The sequence below is a fragment of the Lates calcarifer genome, linkage group LG3 (genome assembly GCF_001640805.2).
Source record: "Lates calcarifer isolate ASB-BC8 linkage group LG3, TLL_Latcal_v3, whole genome shotgun sequence".
NCBI lineage: Eukaryota > Metazoa > Chordata > Actinopteri > Centropomidae > Lates > Lates calcarifer.
In genome coordinates, this window is record NC_066835.1 from 12,230,662 (window position 1) to 12,254,873 (window position 24,212).

The 24,212-nt window shown below is 44.5% G+C and overlaps 1 protein-coding gene across 1 annotated transcript in view; it reads right to left on the reverse strand.

Annotated features, from left to right (window-relative positions):
* jarid2b (jumonji, AT rich interactive domain 2b) overlaps positions 1–24,212 on the reverse strand; it is a 105,666-nt gene that overhangs the window by 10,239 nt on the left and 71,215 nt on the right. Inside the window, 5 exon segments of the mRNA XM_018697974.2 lie at positions 616–1,045; positions 1,047–2,075; positions 7,541–7,782; positions 11,272–11,490; positions 21,820–22,043. Of these exon segments, the coding sequence (XP_018553490.1) occupies positions 616–1,045; positions 1,047–2,075; positions 7,541–7,782; positions 11,272–11,490; positions 21,820–22,043 (2,144 nt within the window).

Below are 24,212 nucleotides of genomic sequence, written 5' to 3' on the forward strand. Positions count from 1 at the left end.
AACACAGCACAGTAGAGCACATGCGTAACTCCAACCAGAGTAAACTATTACAAAGAGTCTGCATTCACAGGCTGTGTATATACGCTCATTTAAAAAACTCACACATTCAGTTTCTGTCTGAAGTGGGGCTGTTTAAATGCTCGTAAAATTCTGATGTCATTGTGAGAAATTGAAGGTGACAAGGCAATCTGGGGGAAATATTGTTTTTGCAGCCCATCAGGCCCCTCACCGAGTTGTTCCACATTGTTATTGTCATCTATAACCAGGGAGATAACATCAGGCAGAATGCCACTGAAGCTCTCAGAGCACCACTGATACCAATGGAGGCAGCAATATTTGCGATGCTTGCTCTCTGGCTGCTTTTGTCATGACTTTAAACAGCAAGATTGCAACAAAACTGCAGGATACTGAGTAGGTGATCTAGTTTATCACTGTCTTGTATTTGCATTCCACAAAAGCTGCGGGAGAGAGAGTGTAACACGTGAAAACAGGGCCGAAGAGGAGGCCTCAGTTTGGAACGGGGTGTCGGAGTTGCCTGTGTGGCTCATCGCCTGGGTAATTCAAACGTCAACATATGTATATACATATGTGTGTCTGTCTGTTTGGCTCACTTACCAATGACAGGTGGCTCATCCATGGTAATGCCCTGAGATTTGAGGTGCTTGCGGATGCAGGCCAGCCGCTGCACGTTGGGGCCCCAGCGCCGGCCCAGCATGTGGACCCTCTGCACCTGTGTAACAAAACGCATCTCCTCACTCAGCTTGCACTCTGGCCGCCAGTCCGGAGGTGGGACTACGCGGCACATGCCAGCCGCCTCGGCCTGTTCCCTCACCGCATCCAAATACACCAGTGGATCCTGGAACTCCCGCGGCGCTGGCCGGAAGACGGGGACTTCACCCAGCGCTGCCCAGCCCTCTGGCCTGCTCCGCTGGCGCTCCCACTCCTTCTCCTGCTCACGTTCCTTCTGGCGCGTCAACTCTTTCTCACGCTCCCACTCCTTGTCACGCTCGGCGGGCCGCAGGGCTGCTGGTTTGAGCTGTCCAGGGGCTGTTGGCGGAAGTAAGCAGAGAGGAGTTTGTGGAGGAGGAGGACACAGAGGTTTGTTGGGGGTCTGAGGTAGTGCTGGCACGACTGGGATTCTGCGGGTGATTCTGGCCTGATGATGGGGAGGAAGAAGAGGAGTTCCGACCATGAGACCTGCTCTGCTGCTGCTGTGCTTGTCGTATCAACATCAGCTTGCCGGCCGATGCCCGCTTGGGTCGCTGGTTCACCGGCTCCGCATTGGCTGCTGGTGTAGAAGGAGGTGGGGCTTGTTGAGGAGGGGGAGTAGGCGGTGGGGTAACAGTTGGGGCTTGTTTAGGAGAAGGGGGTGTTTCTGATTCATGTCCATTAGAAACTGGAGTGGTAGGGGCGGCAATTTGCATGGCAGCTTTCTCTTGATTGGCCACCTTCTTACTGCTGCTGCGTGTCTCCAGAGGAGTCGGCTGAAGTTTGGCCTTCTTAGCCTCAGTGCCAGCGGATTTGGCTTTCTGCTCAACGACCGCTGTCCCCACCGAGTTGAGCACCACCTCCAGGCGCCGCTTGGAGTTACGCAGCCCCTCTCGACCTGGACACTCTCCCTGGCCCTGCTGGCACTGCCTCTGCCCGTCCTCCTTGGCCAGGGTGTTGTGCCGCTGCCCGTTTAGCCTGCCATTGAGGCGGGCACCGGCAGCCACGTTGTGCAGCCCATTGGATAGTAGCACCTGTTTGCGGGTTTTTGCATTGCTGTGGTGGGCTGGTGCCGCTGCTTTTCCTGAGTTGGCCAGCCCATTGCTGGCTGCTGGCTGGCTGTGCTGATTGTGATTGTTCGCTGACGATGGTGCCGGGGCGGCGCTGTTGTGTTTGTTGCTGCTGCTGAGTTTGGTTTTCTTGCCCAGTTCTTTCTGTTTGGCTTTGGTGTAAGTGACGTGGCCCTTGGACACGGTGGCTGTGTACTTCTTCACAGTTTTGGACGGCAGTCGGAAGTCGCGGCTCTTTTTGGCACCACCGACGGCTTGTGCCGAGCCCGCCCGCGTCAGCCCGTTCACTTTAGAGACCTGAAATCCAAAGAAAGAGAGGGAGAGAGACAGGACACATCAGATGAACAGAATAAATAATCTTTATCACAGTGCTGTGGACTAGCTTAAATCTCTGAAAGAATCCTGTCTTATGAGATTTGTTGTTCCTTACACCAAGTCATATATCCATGAAAGTTAAACTACTGCTACAGGCATACCCACACTCTACAATGAAGAGGCCAAACATTCAGATGCTCAGCTCTGCAGTAAAAGATTCAGCCTAAGCTATTTGTGGAAACCTACTCCATTCATTAAAGAGCCAGTCAACTGTCTAGATCACTATACTTTCAAACACAGCACACTTTTGTAAACTACAGCTCAAACTGCTATTGAAACCACTACATCCTGAGATAAACAACAGTTTAGGACGGGTGGGGAAAAAAAAAAGAGATGGTAGACATGAGAGGGGAAAGTGGGGATGGCTCTGTGGTTTTCTGCTAGCAGATGGCTGGACAGTATGAGGTAGGAGGTGGGGTCATTGGGATGGAATAAAATCCCATCTGAGCGCATGAAAACAGCCTTTTATTTGCTATGGGTTTTCTTAAATGCTATAATTCAATTTTCGTGCTATGAATAAAGGCTCAGTCTGTGTGTTTATGCGTGTGTGTGTATGTGTATGTGAAAGAGACAGTGGAGTGGAAGGGAGTGGAAGGGAAGGGAAGGGAGGGAGGGAGGGAGCGAGTGTGTACGTGCATGCGGATGTGTGTGTCTTTGAGGCCCCCAGCTGTAGATCAGAGGTTTGGTACAGTAGTGTCTGGTTCCCTTGGCTGGCTTGCTGGCTACAGCTGTGGGAAGAAACACGGTCGCCCTCTCCCTCAGTGCAGAGAGCTGCACCGCCAGATCAAGACATGTACAAAAACCATTGTGTATTTCTGTCTGTCTCTCCATTTGTGTCAGGCTTACAATTTGGCTTTTTCTGATGCACTCACTCTCTTTTCTCACCATCACTTCACTCCCTGAACATGTCCTTTCATCCACTTCTGCTTCCCCTGTATGCATTTCTAAGAATATCTATTTCTCTCTCTCTCTCCTTCCTCATCTCTGTGTTTCCATGGCCCACTTTCAGAGGTGCCAGGAGTTTCTCATACCCTTTTCTCTCTCCTTCTCTCCCTTCCTTTTGACTGGTGTGTGTGTGTGTGTGTGTGTGTGTTGTGTGAGAGAGACAGACATACAGTGTTAGGAGATCTTGTTAAGTTAAAGATCAGTATTTGGTTGCCAATATGTGAATAGGCTGAGCTGGAAGATCATGTTTCGGTAGCTCTTTTAACATAAATGGGCTATTTTTTCCTTCTGTATTTGGTTATATTTCATCTTGAAAACATTTCCAAACAAAAGCAAACATGATTTTCTTCTCAAATTTCTAAATCATCCAAGCAAAGTTAGGGATAGACGCACAAAAAATTTGCATCTATCCTATAGTATCTGAGCGACTTTCTGTCCAGACCAGCTGGAAGTGAATCACAGGCACAAGAAATGAGGGAGGATGGGAGAGATGGAGTTATCAATCACAGTCGGGGCACCACAGGAGGGAGGTGACAGCCGGCCCATTGACAGGTTTGCCTTTGAAGGGTTCTCGTGTCACACTTGTGTGTGTATGTATATGTGTGTGTGTGTGTGTGTGTGTGTGTGTGTGTGTGTGTGTGTGCGTGCATGTGCATGTATTGTATTGTGCTCGTCTCAGGTGGCGGGGGGTCGACACAAAGACCAGGCCATTAAAAGATAAGGGGGGACTGAAACCTAACCCTGCCTCTGTCAATCACTCCCCATAACACACACACACACACACACACACACTCCCCTTCACAATAGAAAAACAAGGGGTGACAAGGAGAGAGGGAGGAAAGAAAAGGCATTTACAAAGGAGTCAGGAGAGGAAAGGGGGTGAAATAGAGACTGAAAGAGAGAATGCAAAGGCCGCCTAAAAAGCACAACTGTATTTTGTGTCACAAAGAAATGTGTGCACGCGTCAGACAAAAAGCTGCACACTGTCCACGTACTCGTTATTCAAAGAATTACCAAAGTGACACATAATCTCGCAAAGTTTAAACTGACTAATTCTTATTGTTTCAGTAGCCAAATCAATACAAAGTTCAATGTGTGTGTTTATTTCGTGTTACACTGAAGCTGAAATAGCAACTAACTGCTACAGCTGCACTTGTCCAGACAGCTGCTATATTTGTCCAGCCGCAGTTTGCTGACAAAGCGTTGAGTCCGAGAGACACGCTGTCATGACCGCTTCCTGCCACAGGAGGGCTCAGCGGACCGGCTGTCTTCAGGGGGGGCTCAGTAAGGCTCCCTCACTTTTCTCTCTTTAATTATTTGGTCTGGTGGAAAAGGAGGATGGCAAGACAGTGATGATGAGAAGAGGAAAAAAGAGACAGGATAAAGAGGAAGTTGAAGAGGAGCTGGTTTAGATTCTGTTGTGGTGAGAGAGGGAAGTATGGAAGTAAGGAGAGAGAAAGAAAGAAAGAGGAAAAGAGAGGATATGAATGTTCACTCCTGCTAACAGCCATTGGCAGAGAGAATTCGAACAGAAATGAAAAGGACGATGAACAGAACAAGAAAGACAATGAAGCCAAAGGGAAAAAATAGAACACACGCACACAGAGACACACACACAAACACACACAGGCAGGCAGGCAGCCGGAGACTGTTCTGGAGTGGATTTCGGTTGCACGTGAGCAGGGAAAGGGGAGGGAGAGGGAGGTGGGTCTAGATGACATCATGTGTTGCTATAGCCCAGCTGAGGCCTGGCAGGAAGATTTTTAACAGGCAACATCTGCAGGAGCTGGGCCTGAGAAGGAGAGGTGGGGGAAGAGCGAGAGATTGAGAGAGACAGACAGACAGTGGAGAGAAGGCCAGCCAAAGGACAGAGGAAGACAGAAGAAAGTTTAACCCTTGAAAAGCCCTGCTGACTGATAAAAGTAGCGAGATGCAGAAAGAGGTTGCACATGGTTCTGTAGCTCTACTGGAGCTACCAATGGTTCTGACGAGCACCTCCTTAAAAGTTACCGCACCTGACAACAAGGCTCACTGTGATTGGTCAGCTTTGGTTACTTCAAAATCTTAAAGACGTTTCTGGTGATGACAGAGATTGGATTAGACGATGAAGACAACATGCAAGAAAATATCTTTTTTTTCCCAGTTCCACCATGATTGTCTTATCACCAGGAGCATGAAACAATTTAAACACCATAACTTATGGTATGTAATGAATGCATTCCGCAGTTTTGACAGCATCCAACACACACAACGACAATCAGTGGGTTAAATCTTATGCTGAACTATAAATCAGTTCCTATGCTGCACTCATTTACAGCGCCACTGCCAGAGCACCTCGACGGCAAAGGCATAAATCCGGCTTAAGCCCTTCTTCCCCCTCCGCTGTCTTATTAGGGCGCAATGTGATGCGGCCTTGGGCAGGTTGACTTTTAAGCAGCCAGAGAAAGGTCACTACAGCCTGGCACTAATACAACACAAGATGCAAAAAAAAAAAAACCCTTTACATAAACTTACAAGAAGAGATCTACATGCCCTGTCATTGAAAAAAAAGGGCATTTTGCAAAAGCAGTGAGACACATTATGTAATCTTCACTCTTAATGCTTTTTCATTATCTACTGTAATTGTATACATGTTGTAATAGCATAAGGGAGGTTAATTGAGGATGTCTGAGGACAAACAACTAAACAAGAAAGTGCAGAGTCCTTTTCAAAATGATGCAGAGTCGGCTAAATGGTTTGGCCCTGCACACCCCACCTGCGCGCTGCTACTGCGTACAGCTGCTTTGCTGACGTCCCCACTTTTGTTATTTAATTAAAATGGATGGAATCATATTGTTTTATGAAAAGGTCCTGTTCTGGTGCATGTATTTTGTTGATACAAGCCGCTATTAAATTAGGGAGAACCGAATCACAGTGAATTGAATTATGATAATGCTTTTACCCTTCGGTTTTACACACACTACCCCTAGTTCGTTTTACGGCTACATAATCACTTAACCTTTTATATGGCTTAGTCTGTATTTTCACAGTTGGTCGTGTGTGTGTGTGTGTGTGTGTGTGTGTGCACTTCTTGAACACACATGGTTAACACACTATGCTAATTGGAGGGAGAGCAGGAGAAAAAAAAAAAGTACTAATCCTTCCAAATGATTGGAGCCATGTTGTCAAGGGCAAGATCCGTCTGTTTGACTCAGCAACAGAGAGAGTGACAGAGAGGGAGAAGAAGAGAGAGCAGCACATGAAGAGAAAATGAGCAAAAGAGGCTGAGAGAGCTGGAGAAAGGTGGAACGACCGTGCAGGAGGAAAAACAAAATACACAGTAGGAGAGGAGTCAGAGGAGTCACGCGAGGTGCCAACAGTGAATTGAGAAAGAAAAAGAGAGAGTGCGTGTAGAGGAAGAGCTGCAGAACAAAGACTAGTGAGTAAGTGAGGTTGAAGTTTGTCTTGGCAGGCGGTCACTCTCATTGAGATTCATTGTTGATTTTACTGGAACAATTCAAACCACTTTAAAAACCTGAAACACATGCCTGAGTCTGCATCAGCAGCAGCACAGTACTACAACAACAACAACACTGCCTAGAGGTTGGCATTTGACGAGAAGGAACAGGCAGGGAAGGAAATGGAAAAGAGGACAGAAATGAAGAAAAAGGAGCTGAAGTGGGAGATAGATTATAAGAGAGAAAAAGACAGAGAATGAAACATGTTGCCTTGGCAGACAATTGCTTCGGATTAGCTAATGTGATCGCGAGAGTGCCAGCTTCTCTGACTAAAGCCACCTCTACCCATTCTCTTCCTTCTCCTCCTCTTCTTTTGCTTTGTGGGGTTCCTTGAAACCTTCTAAGTGCCGTAGAGGGAGGCAGGCTTTCACAGCCCCTAGCCAGCACTACTAAATATAGCTGCAGTCGCAGCAGGCCAAAACACAATCATTACTCTCCCAGACACGATGGGAGGAGAGGAGAGGAGAGGAGAGGAGAGGAGAGGAGAGGAGTTAGGGAGAAGATAGGAGAGGAGAGAGGAGAGGAGAGGAGTTAGGGAGAAGATAGGCAAGGCAAAGGAGGAAATGAGCAATAAAAAGAAAGTATAGGACAGAGACAAGACAGGCACAGTAGTACTTAAGAGAAATTATTGAGAGGAAGATTATAAAAGAGGATGTGGCAGATGGGTGAATGAAGAGGAGTCAAATGAGAGGGGGGTTTCAAATGGGCATAAGAACTAAACAAGCATGCCGCACCTTTAGCTTGTTAATACCGAATATACCAGGGTATCTGCAGTTATAACACAGCTAATGCTAACAGTTTACCTGCCACAGAAATGCCCTCATAGTAGCATGCTTTCTATGGATGCTACTATCACACAGCTTCCTCTCTGTGTGATATTGAATATGTTATGACTCTATCCTCTTATTGAAAGTCCAACACTGGATATTCCTCGTCTTACAGTACCTGCTTGCGTAGCTCCTCTGCAGCTCTCCTCGGTGGCAGCCCGTTGGATGAGCCGCGGCCGCTGGCCAGGGCCTGCTGCTCCCTCGCGTGCTCCCGTGCCTCCGCCCGCTCGCTCCGCTCCCTCAGGAGGGGCGGAGGCGGGGGCGGAGGCGGAGGTGGCGGCAGTGGTGTGGCAGGCGTGTGGGTTCCCGTCTTGGGCCTCGGACTCTCCCTGGTCCCTGCTTTACCGTGGCTGTTGAACACTGGAGGGGAAAGAGGAACAGAAGAGTCAAGTGAGTTGGCTTTGTGATTTTCAATTAATACAGGGGTGGAGGATTTTAAAGACTAAGGGATGAGGGTGGAAAGATTTGAAATTAACTGAAATGACTTTAAGTAAAAACAGCCGCAGAAGAAAACTGCTGTGGAAATTTTAACGTAGCCTTTCCACATGTGATTTTTAATACTGTGATTTTAGCAATACTGTACTGTTTCTTGACCAGTGATCATTGATGATGAAGCTAGCCGCTTTTAGTTGTCTTAAAAGACTTCTCAAAGTAAATGAATCAGGCATGGCTTCAGTATGAAGATCATAAAAAGACAGTGGGTTTCGTCTTAGTAGTAGGGCTCTTTTAGGAGTGTCGAGGCAACATGACAGACTTAGAATTGCATATCCTCTTTTTATATATTTTTTTACAAATTATGCAACTTCCCATAAAATTCTTAATGTTTACAACTGGATAAATAAATAAAAAAAGATTAGGCCACTGTAAAGAAAGTAAGATATTGTGGAAAGTTCCTGTCAGGTACCAAGGAATAAATACCCTTAATAGGATATAAACTATGCTTTTTCAGGCTACCGTCTATGTATGTCAATGCCAATATGTGGCCGTAAGTCTCAATACACCCCCCTGTAGTGCAGAATGGCTTATAAACCTCTGGCACCAGACCCAAACGACCAAGTGGAAAAGCCCCGCACAAACATTGGAGTGACAGGCCTTTGGCTAACGTATAGCCCCCAATCAGTAAAATATGCATGATTTAAGGTGCGCATGAAAACGTCTTTATACTACATGTCAATGAACCTGTTCAAAATGGACGCAAACTACATCAACCCCCAGGGATGAAGCTAAGCGAGTCGAACAGGAGCGGGGCAATTAACATACACATTCAATAGCGCTCTCTTCAGCTTTTATGAGAGTCAATTTTACGTTTCACAGCATTTTAATATCAACAGGCAACAGGCTGCCTGGAAAGAATGACAGGAGGCCACAGCACAGACACACACAGCATTTACAGTCTACACGGGAAACACAGTGCACTTTGAAAAGCAAGAAGCGTGTTAGATGATCTGTGTATACATTTTTGAGCATCAGTTCATGCTCTTGTCTGCTGGAGTTTGCGTGTGCGCACGTTACACTGTATGTGTGTTTCCACTCATAAACACAAGTGAGCGTCTGCGGGTCTCTGGATGAAAAATGAGAGAAATCCTGACATTTTGAGAAGTGAGCTAAGCAAGAAACTGAGCCCAATAAAAGCTGTTTAATTTAGCTATGTCAACATGGCACACGGCCGAGAGAGGAGAGAGAGAGAGAGAGAGAGAGAGAGAGAAACTGAGCGCTGATGAATGGCCTACAATGTAGGGCCCTTCCTGCCTCTTTTTACCTCCCAGAATGAAATGTTTCTCTCTCTCCTTTGCTAATTCTGTTCCTCCTCTCCTCTACTGCTTGCCCCCCCCACCCCCACCCAGAGCCCATATAACCCTGCTCCTGCTGAAGAGCAGCCCAAGCTGCATATTAAAGTGTCACATTTGACACCGATCTTAATACGGCAAAATGTTCTAAGGTGTGTGTGTGTGTGTGTGTGTGTGTGTGCCTGATATCCAACACAGTATAAGCACTGTCTCACCACCGAAGCAATGACCCAGTCTTGACTGTGTGCGCACACCTACGTATGTACACAAATGTCCGTTTCTGTGTCCTCAACCCCCTCATCTCTTATTGTCCCCTACAAAGTATATCTGCTTATTTCCCTCTTATCTATTTATTTAGCATATCACAGCGAAGGCGCCAAGCTGCTTCGCAAACAGTGTTGGTATATGAGATAAGAAGGGAGAATAAGCTGTGCTCATGCACACAACAAGCCTGGATTTGTTCAAACAGGTTTCACTATCCTACTGATCGTTCTCCTTATACAGAAATGTGCAAATGTACAGTTTATGTTTCAAGCTGCAGCTACAGATGCTCTTGTGAGAATCAGGGAGAAAAGTATATGTAACTCTTGCCGGTGAACCACACAAAGGCAGAGCGCACAGTTCTCCACAAGTTCAATGCAAGCAAATCTATGGACCTCTCCCTCGTCTTTCTCTCTTAATCCCACCAGTCTCTCTCCTCCTCCACATTCCACTTGAGAGGATGACAGAGGAAAGAGCTGAGCAAAGCGTTCACCTTTTGAACCTTTCTGGCGGTGATTCTACAGACTGAGGAGGGAGGGAGGGAGAGTCAGGGAGGGCGGGAAGGAGGAACTATGAAATCCAGCCCTTGTTTCATGGGGAAACGCCTGGCCGGAAGGATTGTATGTCTCTAAAGTCTGCCAGGGAGGGAGGGCCTCCAGGTTAAAATCGTTTCTCTAATGCTCTGTACAAAAACTGTGGATTCAGTGCTACAAGATGGATATCAGAAACACACAATGTGCCACTGTAAATTAAAAAATGGGACATTGAAGAAGAAATGTTTTGGACACGTTTTACCTTATATGTTGCAAAAAAAATCTCCATCTTGCCACTTTTTATCCATGACTGAGCCCTGAAACTATGATTTTCTGCCTCAATTAAAAGTTATTTTTCTGAAAAGCCGGAAACATTTCTGCAGCATACTTGTTTTTATAGTCATCAGTGTCGGGAATGTGTGTGAGTCTTTCCTCATAGGCGCAACTGAATGCATGCAATGTCCCTGAATGTTGCACACAAGTGTGTGCATGTGTATTCATCCAAATTTCTATGTGCCCCAAGGGGTGCACGTATGCTGTCACTGCATTGTGTGTGTGTGTGTGTGTGTGTGTGTGTGTGTGTGTGTGTGTGTGTGTGTGTGGAGGGCCCCAGCCAGCTGTTGCAGTGTGTGCATAAACACCTTGTTAGGGCTTAGCAAGCTAAGTGTTAATTGGGGTGGAAAGAGTCGATGAGCTGCTCTGCTATCCCATGTGACTCACCCCGACTCTGCAGTGGAAAACAGGAGCGCAAACTTAAGAAACTGCTCACGTGCACACACAAACAGGACAAGGATACATACACATACATACACACACACACACACACACACACACACACACAGATGAGCACTCCTGCTCCATCTTCTGTCCAATGATTCATTCTATGCTCCTATTTGGCCCAAGTTTTTCTCATCCTTGGATGCATTTCTCCATCTTTCACTCTCTCCGAATCTTTTTTCCGAAATGGATCTTTCCATTCCTCTCTAGTTATTCTGCTGGTGCACATCATCCTTCACTCCTCCTCTTCCCTCACTCACTCTACCTCAGTGCTACACACAGCACTCTTCCACCTCCTCCCTTTTAATTTTATTTTTTCTCCCCTCCCTCGAACCCCCCACCCCCCTCGCCTCAGTCAGTATCTCTGTGGTGCGATAGATCAACTGAAATCATTCCCAAGTCCTGCGTGTGAGGACGGGAGAGGAGTGTCAGTAATAGAATTATGACAAAGCTTTGTTCCGAGCTCTAGTCCCCCCCCCTCCCCTCCTTACCGTGCCCGTTGAGCGGCTGCCTGGCGGGGAGCTTGCCCTTGCGGGGCGTCGAGTGGCAGGAGGAGGAGGCCGAGGCTTGGCTGCTGCTTCCCCCGCCGTGAGAGTGGATGCTGCCACCGTTCCTCACCTCCTCCTCCTCCTCCTCGTCCTCCTCCTCCAGGTCCTCCTCCTCCTGGGAGCTTCCGAAGTAGGCCATGTTGCTGGGCAGGGCCGACGAACCTGAGTGCAGAGAGGTGAAGGAAAAGGAGGAGAGGGGGAGATGAATAATAAAGAGGAAGGGTGAGGGAGGAGGGAGGGGTGAGGGAAAGGAAAAGAAAAAATGTCAATTTTAAATCAGAAAAAGCTGTTGAATGCACACATATTATCCTATTTGAAGATAACACGCCTTTTTCTGAGACCCCCAGTTGTCCATGTATGGGAAAAACTCTTTTCATTCTAATCTCAGACATTACAGATTAATTAACATCAATTGTGAAATATTAATGTAAAAATAGAAGTTGCTCAAGGGTTTGAGTATAATGGTTATTGTGCTGCTGTTTTTTCATCTGTTATTATCCCAGCTGGTGGCCTATTGATGCTTTGTAAACTGCTCTACACATTGCGGTGCCATTGTTGAACTCACTCACACACTAAAACACACAAATATACACAGCACAGCGTTTTGCAATGATTTGCAAAGCCGTGACAATTTTGCTTTAACAGCATTTGCACTTTGTCTGAATCAAGCTAAACCTCTATCAGCTTCATCACTGCTTAATACTCAGGTTATTGAGCATCAGTCACCATCATTTATCACCTGACCTTGACCTTTGTTTCTGGTGTTTATCCTGTTATCCCTTATCCCTATCCCCTTATCCTGTTGTTGGTTTCTTGTGACAATGTTTTGCACATGTCACTGCAACACATTAGTATGAGTAGTGCTGGTTCTAGCAACATTACTGGTGCAGAGGGAAAGGGAGGGGGTGACTTGCAACACTTTCTGACTTCTAGAACTGGAGCCAGAGCTTTAGGGGTATGTAACAAGCCATCTTTCTGTAGAGACTCTCGATGCTGACAGTTTTATTGAGACATATATACTGTACATGTGCTCAAATATCTAACTCTGTAAGAGTTACTTTAGAAACCAAAGAGTCTCTCTCTTTCTTGCTTCTGAGCTAATCCCAAATCTGTCGCTTTCACTCTTCCAAAACAGGATTACTGTCAGTCTCTCCCCCTATTGGAGAAGAAAACTGACGTTCTTCCCTCTTTCCTTTTTCTGTCACATTCAATCACTTTCATTGTCATCTCTGAGAAATCTAGCTCAATACGTGCTGGAAGGAGGTAAATGGTGTTTGGCAGTGGATAGCCTATAATGTTACCTCAGTTAGCAGAATGTAGACACACACTCGCTCTCATAAAAGGTCATAAAGCCCAGAGCTATGTTATTAAATCTCATAATGTTGCACTCGTAAATCAGTGTGCAAACAGCTGGTTCGGACATACAGATGCAGGAATGAAAAAAAAAAAAAACAAAAAAAAAAAACCAAAGTCTATGTAAGCCTTATGGAGAGCAGCAGTACTGACTGGACACAACATGTTTGGACACACAGGTTGTAAATCACTATACCATGCTTGAAGTGTGCTTCCAGAAATATCATAAAAATCTTTTCAGCAATGTGCTGATCCTTGCCAAAAATGAATTTTACTAATGGCTTCTGAATTGACAACCTTGTGGAGCCTCCATCTCTCAGCTTTGTTTGGTTCAAAGATACACACTACAGAGACCCAGCTGTCTTGGCACATAACAACATCTTTTACTTAAGTGGACTGACTTGAGTGTTACAGTATAAAATGATGACCTGCTGGCAATATGAGAATATACATAAGCTGGCATAGTTAAGAATTCAAGTTGAGGTATGTTCAAAATCCTGGATATAGGATTAATAAACTTGTAATTCCAAATCTTAAATTAGCTTTGGGGTAGGGTTGGAATGGATTTTTGCATCAAACAACAGATTTCTCCCTTATTTCTTCTTATTTCTCTCTATATCCATACAGTCTGGGCAATGGGCAACATAACCTATTCTACACTGATAGTCATGTACTGCTGAGAGATTAAGGAAGGACATAGACCTTTCCTCCAAACGGAGGTCTGTGTATACGCGCACATGTGTGTGTGTGACCTTGAGCGACTAGTGAAAGGCTGGAACCATCTGTAAAATTTAATAAAAATAATTTTCAACTTGTGCAATTAGGATTTGTAATTTTATAACAGCATGTTTTTGATTCGCTTATAGTTAACAAGAATGTGCGGTTATGCAACATCCTCATAGCTTTGATTAAATCTGGCTGTTTATGGGCAGGAAACACTGGATTTTATGAAGTTGTGAGTCCTTTATGACTAAATCGATTGCATAGCATGAGCAACTACTGTGGTTTTTATTACCCTTTTAGGGCACACAGTGTTTAAAGGGCATTAATGGGAAGCAATGTGTGATTATATGTCAATTAAAATAATGTTAAGCCTCTGAAAAACAGGCTGAATTCAACTAGCCTGCATTAAGCTATACGGTGTACTTAAAATTACACAGAGTGAATTAAGAATTAGCCGAGCCAATTATTTAATTAGCTCACTTGTTATGGAGGCTGCTGAATACTTATCTTAGATTTTACACATTCAATACATTATTAAGTGGCTTAATTAAAATACAGAGATAAGTATGAAGACACCAAAATAATTCAATTTTCTCACACAAGGGATATATCTTCTATATATAGTATTAGGGCAAGGCAGAAATCAGCAGCAAAACTACACATGTAATTTATAAGGTCTCTATTTGGACAATAGATTTTAGAATGAGGACAATTAAGCTCATTCATTGGGTCATCAGTGAGAATAATATAACCACGCCACTGCTATGGGCTGAACAACTGTTTAGTAACCAGCATTGTGTGTTCAATATCTGTGTGTGACACACACACACAAACACATTTGCAGCGAGAGTTTGGCTTGGATACACTTAACATTTGTGTGTAAGTGTGTATGTGAGGACACACTCAGTGCTTAAATGACACCCTGACTAAGCCTCGGCTTTCTAATGACAAAGGAGGAGACGTGGTGCAAGGCTTAACTGCTGGTAACCAGCACCACACAGACAAGAATACTGTTGAATACTGAGGCAAAAAATAGCCTACACTGCACAATAAAGCACAATAAAGTAAGAAAAGAAAATAAGAGTCTTTAAGGGAAGACAGGAACACAAAAGCTAGAAAATCCCTGTTCTTTCTGTACCATCAAACTGCTGTAAATCAGCTTCTTAAATTACACTGATTTGATAGATTTCTTTTTGTCATGAGGACATAAAATAATAAGCATATTGAAATCATTATTTCAACATTCTTTTCTTTTCTAAAGTACGAACTCCATCTTTGAACCTAGATTCATTTTCATTTTAAAGTGCTCTAACAACTATTATTGGCCAGTCGGGGGACCTGTGGTTACCACATGTCACTTCACATTTATTTTGCAAGCTTTAGCTTAAATATCATACTCATATCAAAGCTTTCCAAACACTAAAAAGTAGAGCCTGGTAATAATAAATCTTCTTGTGCCTTGGATCACACTTTTCACACAGCAGCTCTGCCAGTTTCTAATTATCTCCTCAGAGAGCTGGAGAGAGAAAAAATCTGTCGTGGCAGCAGATTCCCTGAACAGATAATAATGGAGTTTTACCTGCTCTCTTTAACTTGTAAAGAAGGTCTATAGGGCAAAAAGTAACTATGCAAAAACAGTGCTATATGGCTTTTACATAATCCACAGTAACCCACATAGTATATGCTATTTTCTCTGCAGGCAGGAATAGATCCTCCTGCTTCATCTGGTAAGTAAGAAGCTCTGACAGCACATGTCCAGTGTGTTTTTGTTGTAGTTTCTCGGCAACATCTGAAATAGGATTCAGACAATTATAAGTTGTTGAACCCATGTAGCAGTGCCACAAAGTCTCATTTTCTTGGCTTTCAACCAGTGGATCAGACCTTGAGGGTTGGATGACCGCAGCGCACATACAAACCAACATATACAAAAAGCCACACACACACACACACACATGCGCGCACCTAAAGATGCAGAAACACACGAACAAACACGCAGCTCAGACACCTCGTTTATCTTGGCGACAGAGCAAACGCTCCTCTCTCAGACCAAACAAACACACCGGGGCGGTGCGCACACTGGCCCAATCAGCTTCTAATGACTTGCTTCATTAGCTAAATGGCTGTAATTTACTGCCCTGAACAGGGGTCAGCGGGCCAATGGCAAACAGACCTCAGGGGCACCCGGGGGCAGGAATGGAGTGGAGGAGTGTGTGGTCCTTGAGGGGGGGGGGGGGGTGCAACGAAGTGGATATGAACAAGAGAAAATGTACAAACACAGCAGAAGGAGGGCTTCTACCTTTACAGTACTTTTATCCATGTAGTTCAAGGGTTGGGGGGGGGGTGGTTAAATGCATTCAATACAGGGTCCTCAGAAGTATGGTAAGACAGGTGTCCATATGCAGTAGAAACTAAAAAGAGGAAGAGAGATACAACAACTGCGAAAGTGAGAAAGAAAATAGGAGCCACTGAAAGAACTTTTTTTTTTTTAAGCTGCAGAATGGTTTGAACCAGACAACCGACTGAAACAGATGTCACGACAGAACAACTGTATCCTAATATAGTCAAGATCCCCCAAATAAGACTGTATAGGATTCTGGAGAGACGGAGGGAGTAGGAGACAAAGAAGGCCAGGCACACAGAGACCAAGCCTGCCAAACAGATCTAGTGGGCCAGTACTGACCACCTGCATCCAGACTACCATAGTGGCCGCAATACTTCTGAGGCTGATACCAGAGATTTACAGCTCCCCATCGCTGGCACAGAGACCCTGACTCCATCAGCTCCAAGAAGACACACACATGCATGGTGGAAAAAACCACAACTCAGTCCTTCTCCAAGATCTCCAACAGGGCTTGAGCCCAATCCCCCAATTACACCGGCTTTTCATCCACCTCATTCCGACTGCAGACAAATCATAATTAGGTCTGAAAGAGTCTATTAGGATTGTCATTTTTAACGGGGCTTTGGATGGGGTGAGGGGGGGGGGGGCATAATTACAAACCCTCCATTCTCCGACTACCCTTCTTTTGTCCCCTTAACTGGAACTGAAACAATGAGGACAATTTAAATACTCAATCAAGAGGGTTTAGCTGCCATGGGGACATGTGTACGTGCTGACTTAGAACAAAATCCTGCATTTGTGCAATAGGAAGCGTGAGTACTGCTTTTTTTTCCCCTTAAAAGAGAAGGTCGGACAAATGTAGGTTTTCTGGCGTGGGGAGGAAAAGTTATCTCCTACAGCTGAGCTCTGCCAAAAACTCTTCATCAGTCTCTTAGGGGAGAAACACAGAGAGAGAGAGAGAGAGGGAGACTGAGGGAGGATTAGGGATTACGTCTCCAATTGACATTCCTAGATGTCAGCAAAACCATTAACCCCACAAACAGTGGCTCTGCTCTTGGAGGAGAATGCAGAATCTGCATGGCACTGCACTACCAACTTCTGCACAGCTTCGTCAGTGACAAGAAAGTCACAAATCTATGCAAACACTTTCCAGGCTTTAATCAAACAGCAATCATACATTAGAGGGAGAGAAAAGTACCTTATCCCTGAGGGAAATTCAGCTGTCACAGCAGCAATGCACTTGAGAGACACGCCAGTAGCTGTTGGACTTGAAATTCTATTCCCAGGAGTGAGAATGTGTTTCTAGTTATGCAAGATTCTCAGACAATAAAAATACCATCAAACAAAATCAAATTAAAAATCTACCTACAAAGATAGAGGTCCCAAGCATAATTCCCTCAATTCCACATTTGTCTCACACATGTAATCACATACTAGGAACCCAAGGTCTGCGGTTCACTAGGTCAGAGCTTTGGGGGTTATGTAAGCATAGCAGAGAAGCTGGCCTCGCTGAACCTGAGAGGGAGAGAGAGAGAGAGAGAGAGAGAGAGAGAGAGAGAGAGAGAGAGAGAGAGAGATAGAGAGAGAGAGAGAGAGAGAGAGGTACCACGCTGAGGCCGGCAGGCATGGAAGAAGGCCCAGAAGGCAAAGAGGTAAACATAGCAGCGGTGCACATGTACACTGGCATACTGGCACACATACACACAAGATCATATATTTAAAAAAATAAATAAATCACACTCCTGGAAATGAGTCTTATGTAAGAGACTCATTTCCAGGAGTATGTGTGCAGACAGTTGTTTATTTACTCCCTAATCTATTCTTATCTCATCTATGTCAATGTGTGTACTGCGTGTGGGGAGTGTGTCCGTGTGTGTGTGTTTGCCCCGGTGAGAACAAACAAACAAACTTATTTTCCAAATGCATAATTTGGAAATTATATGATATTTGTTGTTGAATATTTTAAAGATAAATACTAAGTAAAGGTTAGAAAGCAATACCATGTATAATTTGTACAGTTTACACCCATGATAACATCCGTTACTGAGAGATTGTGCTATCAACTTAATTAGCGGGTATCTCAATTTGAAATGAAACCCCTGAATGACTAAGACAGCTGTGGAGCAGGCACACACTGAGTGCTTCAATTCTGAATTTATTTCACCACTCCATTGTGCTGCCCCCACCCTGCCAGCAGCAGCACTACACTACTGGGTTACTAGAGGCAGACAGGGCCAGAGGCAGACTGTCTGGCTACTACCCAAATGGCTTTCTCCATGGATATAAACAGCCCAACTACAGGCCTGGACCACACATAAACACCATTCTGAGAACACAGGCAAGGACTGAGCACTCTGGCTTGTGTGTGAGGGTGTGTGTGTGTGTATATGTGTGTGTTTGCGGGAGAAAGAGATGAGCGGTGAGATAAATACAGAATATAGGCCCTAGACAGTGTGGGTGGTGAGCATACATGGTGTGCATCCCTCTATACAGTAGACAGAAATCTTGTTTTTCACTTCTCTGTCCGGTTACTCCCACGTTGCATCATAATAAATCAGGCAACCCTGCTCCCCCCAGAAGGAATTAAAAATAACTTTTCCTCAGATACAGCAACAATACTACCACCAGCAGCCAGCTAATTCATTTGAAAACATCCTAAAAGTGTAAAAACGCTGTCAATTACAGGATCGAATTGGAAGCAAAGGTACATGAACACGATGTGAAATGACTGAAAAGTTAGCTGTCATTTCACAACACCAAAAGATACAAGAGCCCTGCTTTCACAACATTTGTTTCTTTTTGGTGCTCACTTTATCGCTTCAAATCCTTCATGTTTTAACTGCTTTTATGTAGCTGTCAGAATGACTGATGTGTAGAAGCCTTTGGGGTGGATGCGTAATGTTTACCAGATAAGATAAGCAAATACTCCAGTGGGTGTGTGGGGGTGTACGGGGTGTGTGTTTACACATTGTGAACGTTTGACCTGGGATGAATCCCAGAAATCACCCCTGATGGAGTTTCAGGGTGGAAATGCTGCTAAATGGCCCCTTATGACTTCAAAAAAATACGTCAAAATCAAACTGTAAAGAAAGAGAATGAGATAGATAATGGATTAGGGATTTCCATAATACAGCTGGTAAATCTGTCAGAGGCATTTTGGGAGCAGACATGAAGGAGCCTAATGTGTGTGGTGGTCAGATCACCAGAGACATGTATCAGAATCTTAAAGGGGATTGGGGGTTTCAGACGATATCAAAGACTTGAGTCCCTTTGAAAAGATTAACCGGGGTAACACAGATATCCTCGTAGGCTGCGTCTCGTCATATAGCCTGGATGCTGAGCGTGCGCAGGTACGCGCTTAACACGCACGCTCGTGATGGCAGGGCACATGGGAGATAAGCAGAACAGGCAATGTCAGTGGTGAGCACAGATTTTCAGCCACACACACACACGCTTGAACACACGCACAGACACACAACCTCAAGGGCTCTGCTGACATTCTCCCATGTCCCTCTCTTGGTAAGGGTCCCAGCATATGGGTCATATGAGAGGCCAAGGGGAAAAACAGAGCAGAAGAAGCCCACACAGGAAAATGTCATCCTCACAGCATGGATAGCAGACACACACACATATGCATATACACACAGAGCTAAACTGGCTCTATAAATACACCAGTAAAGCAGGGAGCGGCAGAGTGGAAAAAGCCCAGTGGAAAACCATTCGATCGTTAGCTTAGCAGCCTAGCTCTAAAATTAGCATTAGTAGCGCAGTTCAGCACAGTAGAGCTTGCACACACACAAGGACTAGAAATCATCTTGCAAGGCACCATTCCTAACCTTGATTATAAAGAAAGAAAGCAGCAAGACTGAGTCAGGACCAGCCACCTGCACCTCATTAGTCTACCACTCCACATATGAGGGTGGGGTTGGTTTAGCACCCAGAGCTTAGAATAATCTCAACTTCAAAGTATATGGTACATTATATCATTAGCCTATGTAACATCATGGCCTATATATGCAAATCAAAGCCCCTCTCACCAAAGGCCTCAGTCAGTTTTAGCAACCACCAATTATATGTTCCTGAATGAGCCCTGTAAGGTTAAAATGACATTCCATAATAGGAGTATTCTCATCAGAGGAGCAACGTATAGCTACCACGTCCCAACAGACTTGAATCTAAATTTGTCTCCCCTGAATCTTTAGCCTACTTAGTAATATGGGCAGAGGTTAATAATGATAACAGTAAATTAATCTGAAAGGAGGGGTTTTGTCTTCCAAATGAGTTAATTCTGGTTGTGTTTAAGAAAAAAAAAAAGGTGAGTGGGATATTCGACAAAGAATAGCATTAAGATAGCAGAGAGAAGTCACAGCCAAGGTTGTTTGAGTAAATTGCCCTAACTTTTTATTATTCAGGCCTTGAATGTGACACTCTCCCTTTCTCTTATATTTCACAAGAAAAGGGAAATGATTAAATATGGACGTGAATAGAAGTAAAGCTTGTGATTTATTGAAGTGTATATGGTCAGTGTGCTTCCCTACATCTTATGTAGGCATATATCCCTGGCAGCCTACCAACATGGGATTATTGTCAACACCAGACATGGGTATATTACTGTGTAAAATCTGCCAAAGGAGCACCTGTTCTATCAGACATTTTAGTGCTGAATCCCTTTGAAAGTGTAATATTTTCTACAGCACAGACATTTTACTCACACTAGAATTTTACTGTTTAGCAACCACTATGGGCTGGTTAAAAAGCACCTTTGCTGTTATCATTGCGAGTGTTACATTTGAATGTTACACACATCTTAGAATCTCTCTCTTCCAGTACAGGTTTCGATGTCGGGGGATTCATGTGTCTATGGTCTTGAAAATAAAATAAGTAGAACTTCAGAGCTGTAGTGGAAACTGAACCTTTTTTCAGCGTCCTGGCATCGGATTAGCCCTCCCTGCTTGCTGGCCAGCAGAGCATAGATCATAAGTAACATGAGTACTTCATTAACTTGAGATGAAAAGAGAAGTTGTGTAGTTGCTCTGAGTATCAAGGGGGGGGGGGGGGGGGGGGGGGCTGGTTAATTTAAGTTACAGTACGCAGGCAGTTTATTTGGGGAGTGTGACAGTGTCTCAGTGCCTGTATTTATCTATTTATCCCAAACAGTTTTCCCTGTTGACCCTCCCAATAAACAATGCTGCTGTCTGTGGCACATTAGAGCGACACACACACACACATATATACACATACACACACACACACACACACACACAAGACTGCTAATTGCTCTGCCATGACTTTTACAGTTCATCTGACATCAAAGGTGCCACATAGTGTCGATGAACCTGTGTCGTGTTTGTAGTGTAGGGTGTGCGACTGTGAGAGTACTCTAATGCACAAACAGCTGCTGTGGTAGAGGGTGATAGGCAGGGTGTTAAAGAGACAGATAGTTGTTGAAAGGTAGGAGGGGGAGATGTGTAAGCTGATGAAATGCAGGATAATCTTAGCCTTGGGCTAGTACACAGTTATTTGTAGTATCTAAGTGTGGTTTTGAGTGTGTGTATATTTAAGAGTGGGTGGAGGGTGATTAAAACCTGACTTTACAAAACATATCATATGTACTCTTGAATTGCTTATGTGTGTATCTTTGTGTGCGTGCGTGTATATCTAAAATAAAGAGCAAAGTGCGTAACCACGGCTCAGGTTTCTCTTTAGATGTTTTAAGGAGATGATACACTTCAGAGTAAACAAACGTCAGCACTGAGCTGCACATACTGTGCGACGGGTCTTGGGATTACTTCATCCTGATACTTGGCAGTTATTGGGTGTGTCCATTCACTTGCCATTAGACGCTTACATATTGCAGGCCTATCCGATGACAGCTAAACAGTAGCAACATGCTGTCCAGCCTCAGAAGTAATATGCAGCACAGACCTGTGTCCTGGGCCTGTATAAAACCCTCTAATATTAGAGCAAGACAAAGCTGCTGCTTTCTTGTTCAACAACATCCCTCCAGCCCTACTGCTGGTCGTAGGTGTGCATGTAATTATGTCTCCATCTGCTCCACTCTACTGCGGTCTTACCTCTGAGGCAGAGGAAGGTGAGGAAGTCCTCCGTCTTGGGCTTGCGCCTGGACAGGTCCTGAATAGAAGAGGACAGGGAAGAGGAGGAGAGCGACGAGAGGGATGAGGAGGGTACGGTGGCCACGCCGGTGTTCAGGCTGCCTGGGTCGGCCACTTTGACGGGTGTAGTGCTGGGCGAGTTGGGCTGCGACTGGGCAAACTTCCTCTGAGCCTGGAGCCGAGGTCTGAGAGGGGACAAAAAAACAACAGGGAGGGAGATCGTGAGCGATGTGATATGCGGTATTTAATTACAGTTGAGCATACCAGTGTTCCACTGACAGACTCAACTGTGACAAGAAGACCGCTGTGACTGCTTGAGATAATAGATAGGTTAATATAGTTCATTGGATTTCATCCTCAATGTTCACATGAAAATAAGCACTATGGACTTATTTTTTACTATAAAATCACACTGATTTAAAAAAAAAAAACCCAATATCATACATTACAAAATACATGGAAAAACTCACACACAGTGCAGTTGCTGTATATTAACCAAGTATAAGCAAGTATAAGTTGTCCGCAGGTGACTGACACCACACTTTTGCTCTTTAACACACACACACACACACACACACACAGTCTCTCATCTTTTTCATTACTGCAGCCCTATGTCTATTGTTTCACTGCAGAGTGGATTGCTGAAACAATTACCCCGCTGTGAAGAACAAATCGAGTGTGAGCCCATCATGATCACTTTGGATGTCCAGGCACCCACACACTCACTGGCTGACATGGACATTCAGTGAGTGTGCAGGTGTAAATGCATGTATTTACACAAAAAATTTACATGAGCATAGACACAGATACTCAGACTCGTAACAGTTGCAGTTTCATTCCTGTTGAGCTCTGGCAAAAGATAATTAAGCCATCTATAAGGCAGAACCAGAGCTGATAATAACCAAATATACATGAGCCGTCTGCCAAAACAACCACACGGTATGAGAAGAACTTGAGATTTTTCATCTCCCTATCTCTCTGTCCCTTCTCATGTTTTTCTCTTTTGTCTCTTTCTCACTTTCCACCATTTTATTTTTCCCTTCCTCTCTTTCCCCCACTGACGTTCCGCTCGCTTTCCTCTGCGGTCCACAAAGCCTTTGAGATGTGTCTCTCTCATTTTTCTCTCTGCTTGTCTCTTTTCTCTCTTTATTTCACAGTGTGTGTCAGCGGAGGCGAGGGACAGAGGAGAATATTAAAGAAGTGGATGTCTGAGAGAAAGCTATGGACTTGTCACACCGTCTCCCTCATACACAACACACACACACACACAAACACACCTGGGTGTGGACATTCACTCTCACGCACACTTCACATGCACCCACATGGACGCGCATACACAAACCATAAAAGTCCTATACTTGTCAGCGGCCACATGAACCGGCAAGTGGTCTCAATCGATTAGTGCTGCTGTGTGTGTGTGTGTGTGTGTGTGTGTGTGTGTGTGTGTGTGTGTGTAAGCCTGAGTTACGCTATAAATGTTGAAGAGTAGTGATAGAAGCAATGTGATATCCTGGTATTATTTGTCAATTTGCTGTGGACAGGATTGAAGTAAGGGAAGATAGGATCATGTCTGGAGAACACCCACAATGCATTTGGCGCAGCTGCCGAAAGGTGCAGAGCTCCGATTACACTTCAATCAGAGAACAGTGCGGTGTCAAAACGTGTCAATTTCCTGCCGTGACATGGGTGTAAGCTCAATACGTGAGAAATTGAGAGATGATTGCACACACATTGCCAAAGCGCCGCATTTGGACATAAGGTGTGAGAAAACTGAACAAACAACTGTTTGCACACGTCCAGTTTGTTTACAGTCAAAAGCATATGACTGTGATCGGCTCAGCAATTTATAACCTGGAATTTATCATTTATGTAATTAGCTTTGTTTTTGTGCATAAAATTTCCAAAACTTCCACCATATTCATCATCACTCATCGCTTTCCACACAGAAAATACAGACTTTTTAGTCTGGATTTTCTCTGACAATCTGACAGTGAGGAATTTAATCATTACTTTTAGTGAATACAAGGTATTATGACACAGCCTCATTTCAACATTTAGTTAAAAGACAGGTATGTGCAGGAGGTACTGTTTTCCCCTGGTATTACAGAACAAAGAACGTGACTATTCAATAGGAAAACCAACACAATGGGGACAAGTACCACTTCATGCAAGGCTGTGATGTATTTGCAAAATAAGAGGGAAAAAATAGGGCAGCAAGGCACATAAATTAAAGAGTTGAGGTACAACCGAAGAATGAAAAAAGGAAAAAATAAGCGACACAGTGAAAAGCTAAACTGATCCAGTAGCTAACTACAGTATATGAAGGATCTAGTAGTATAGGGTAGTAAATCAAA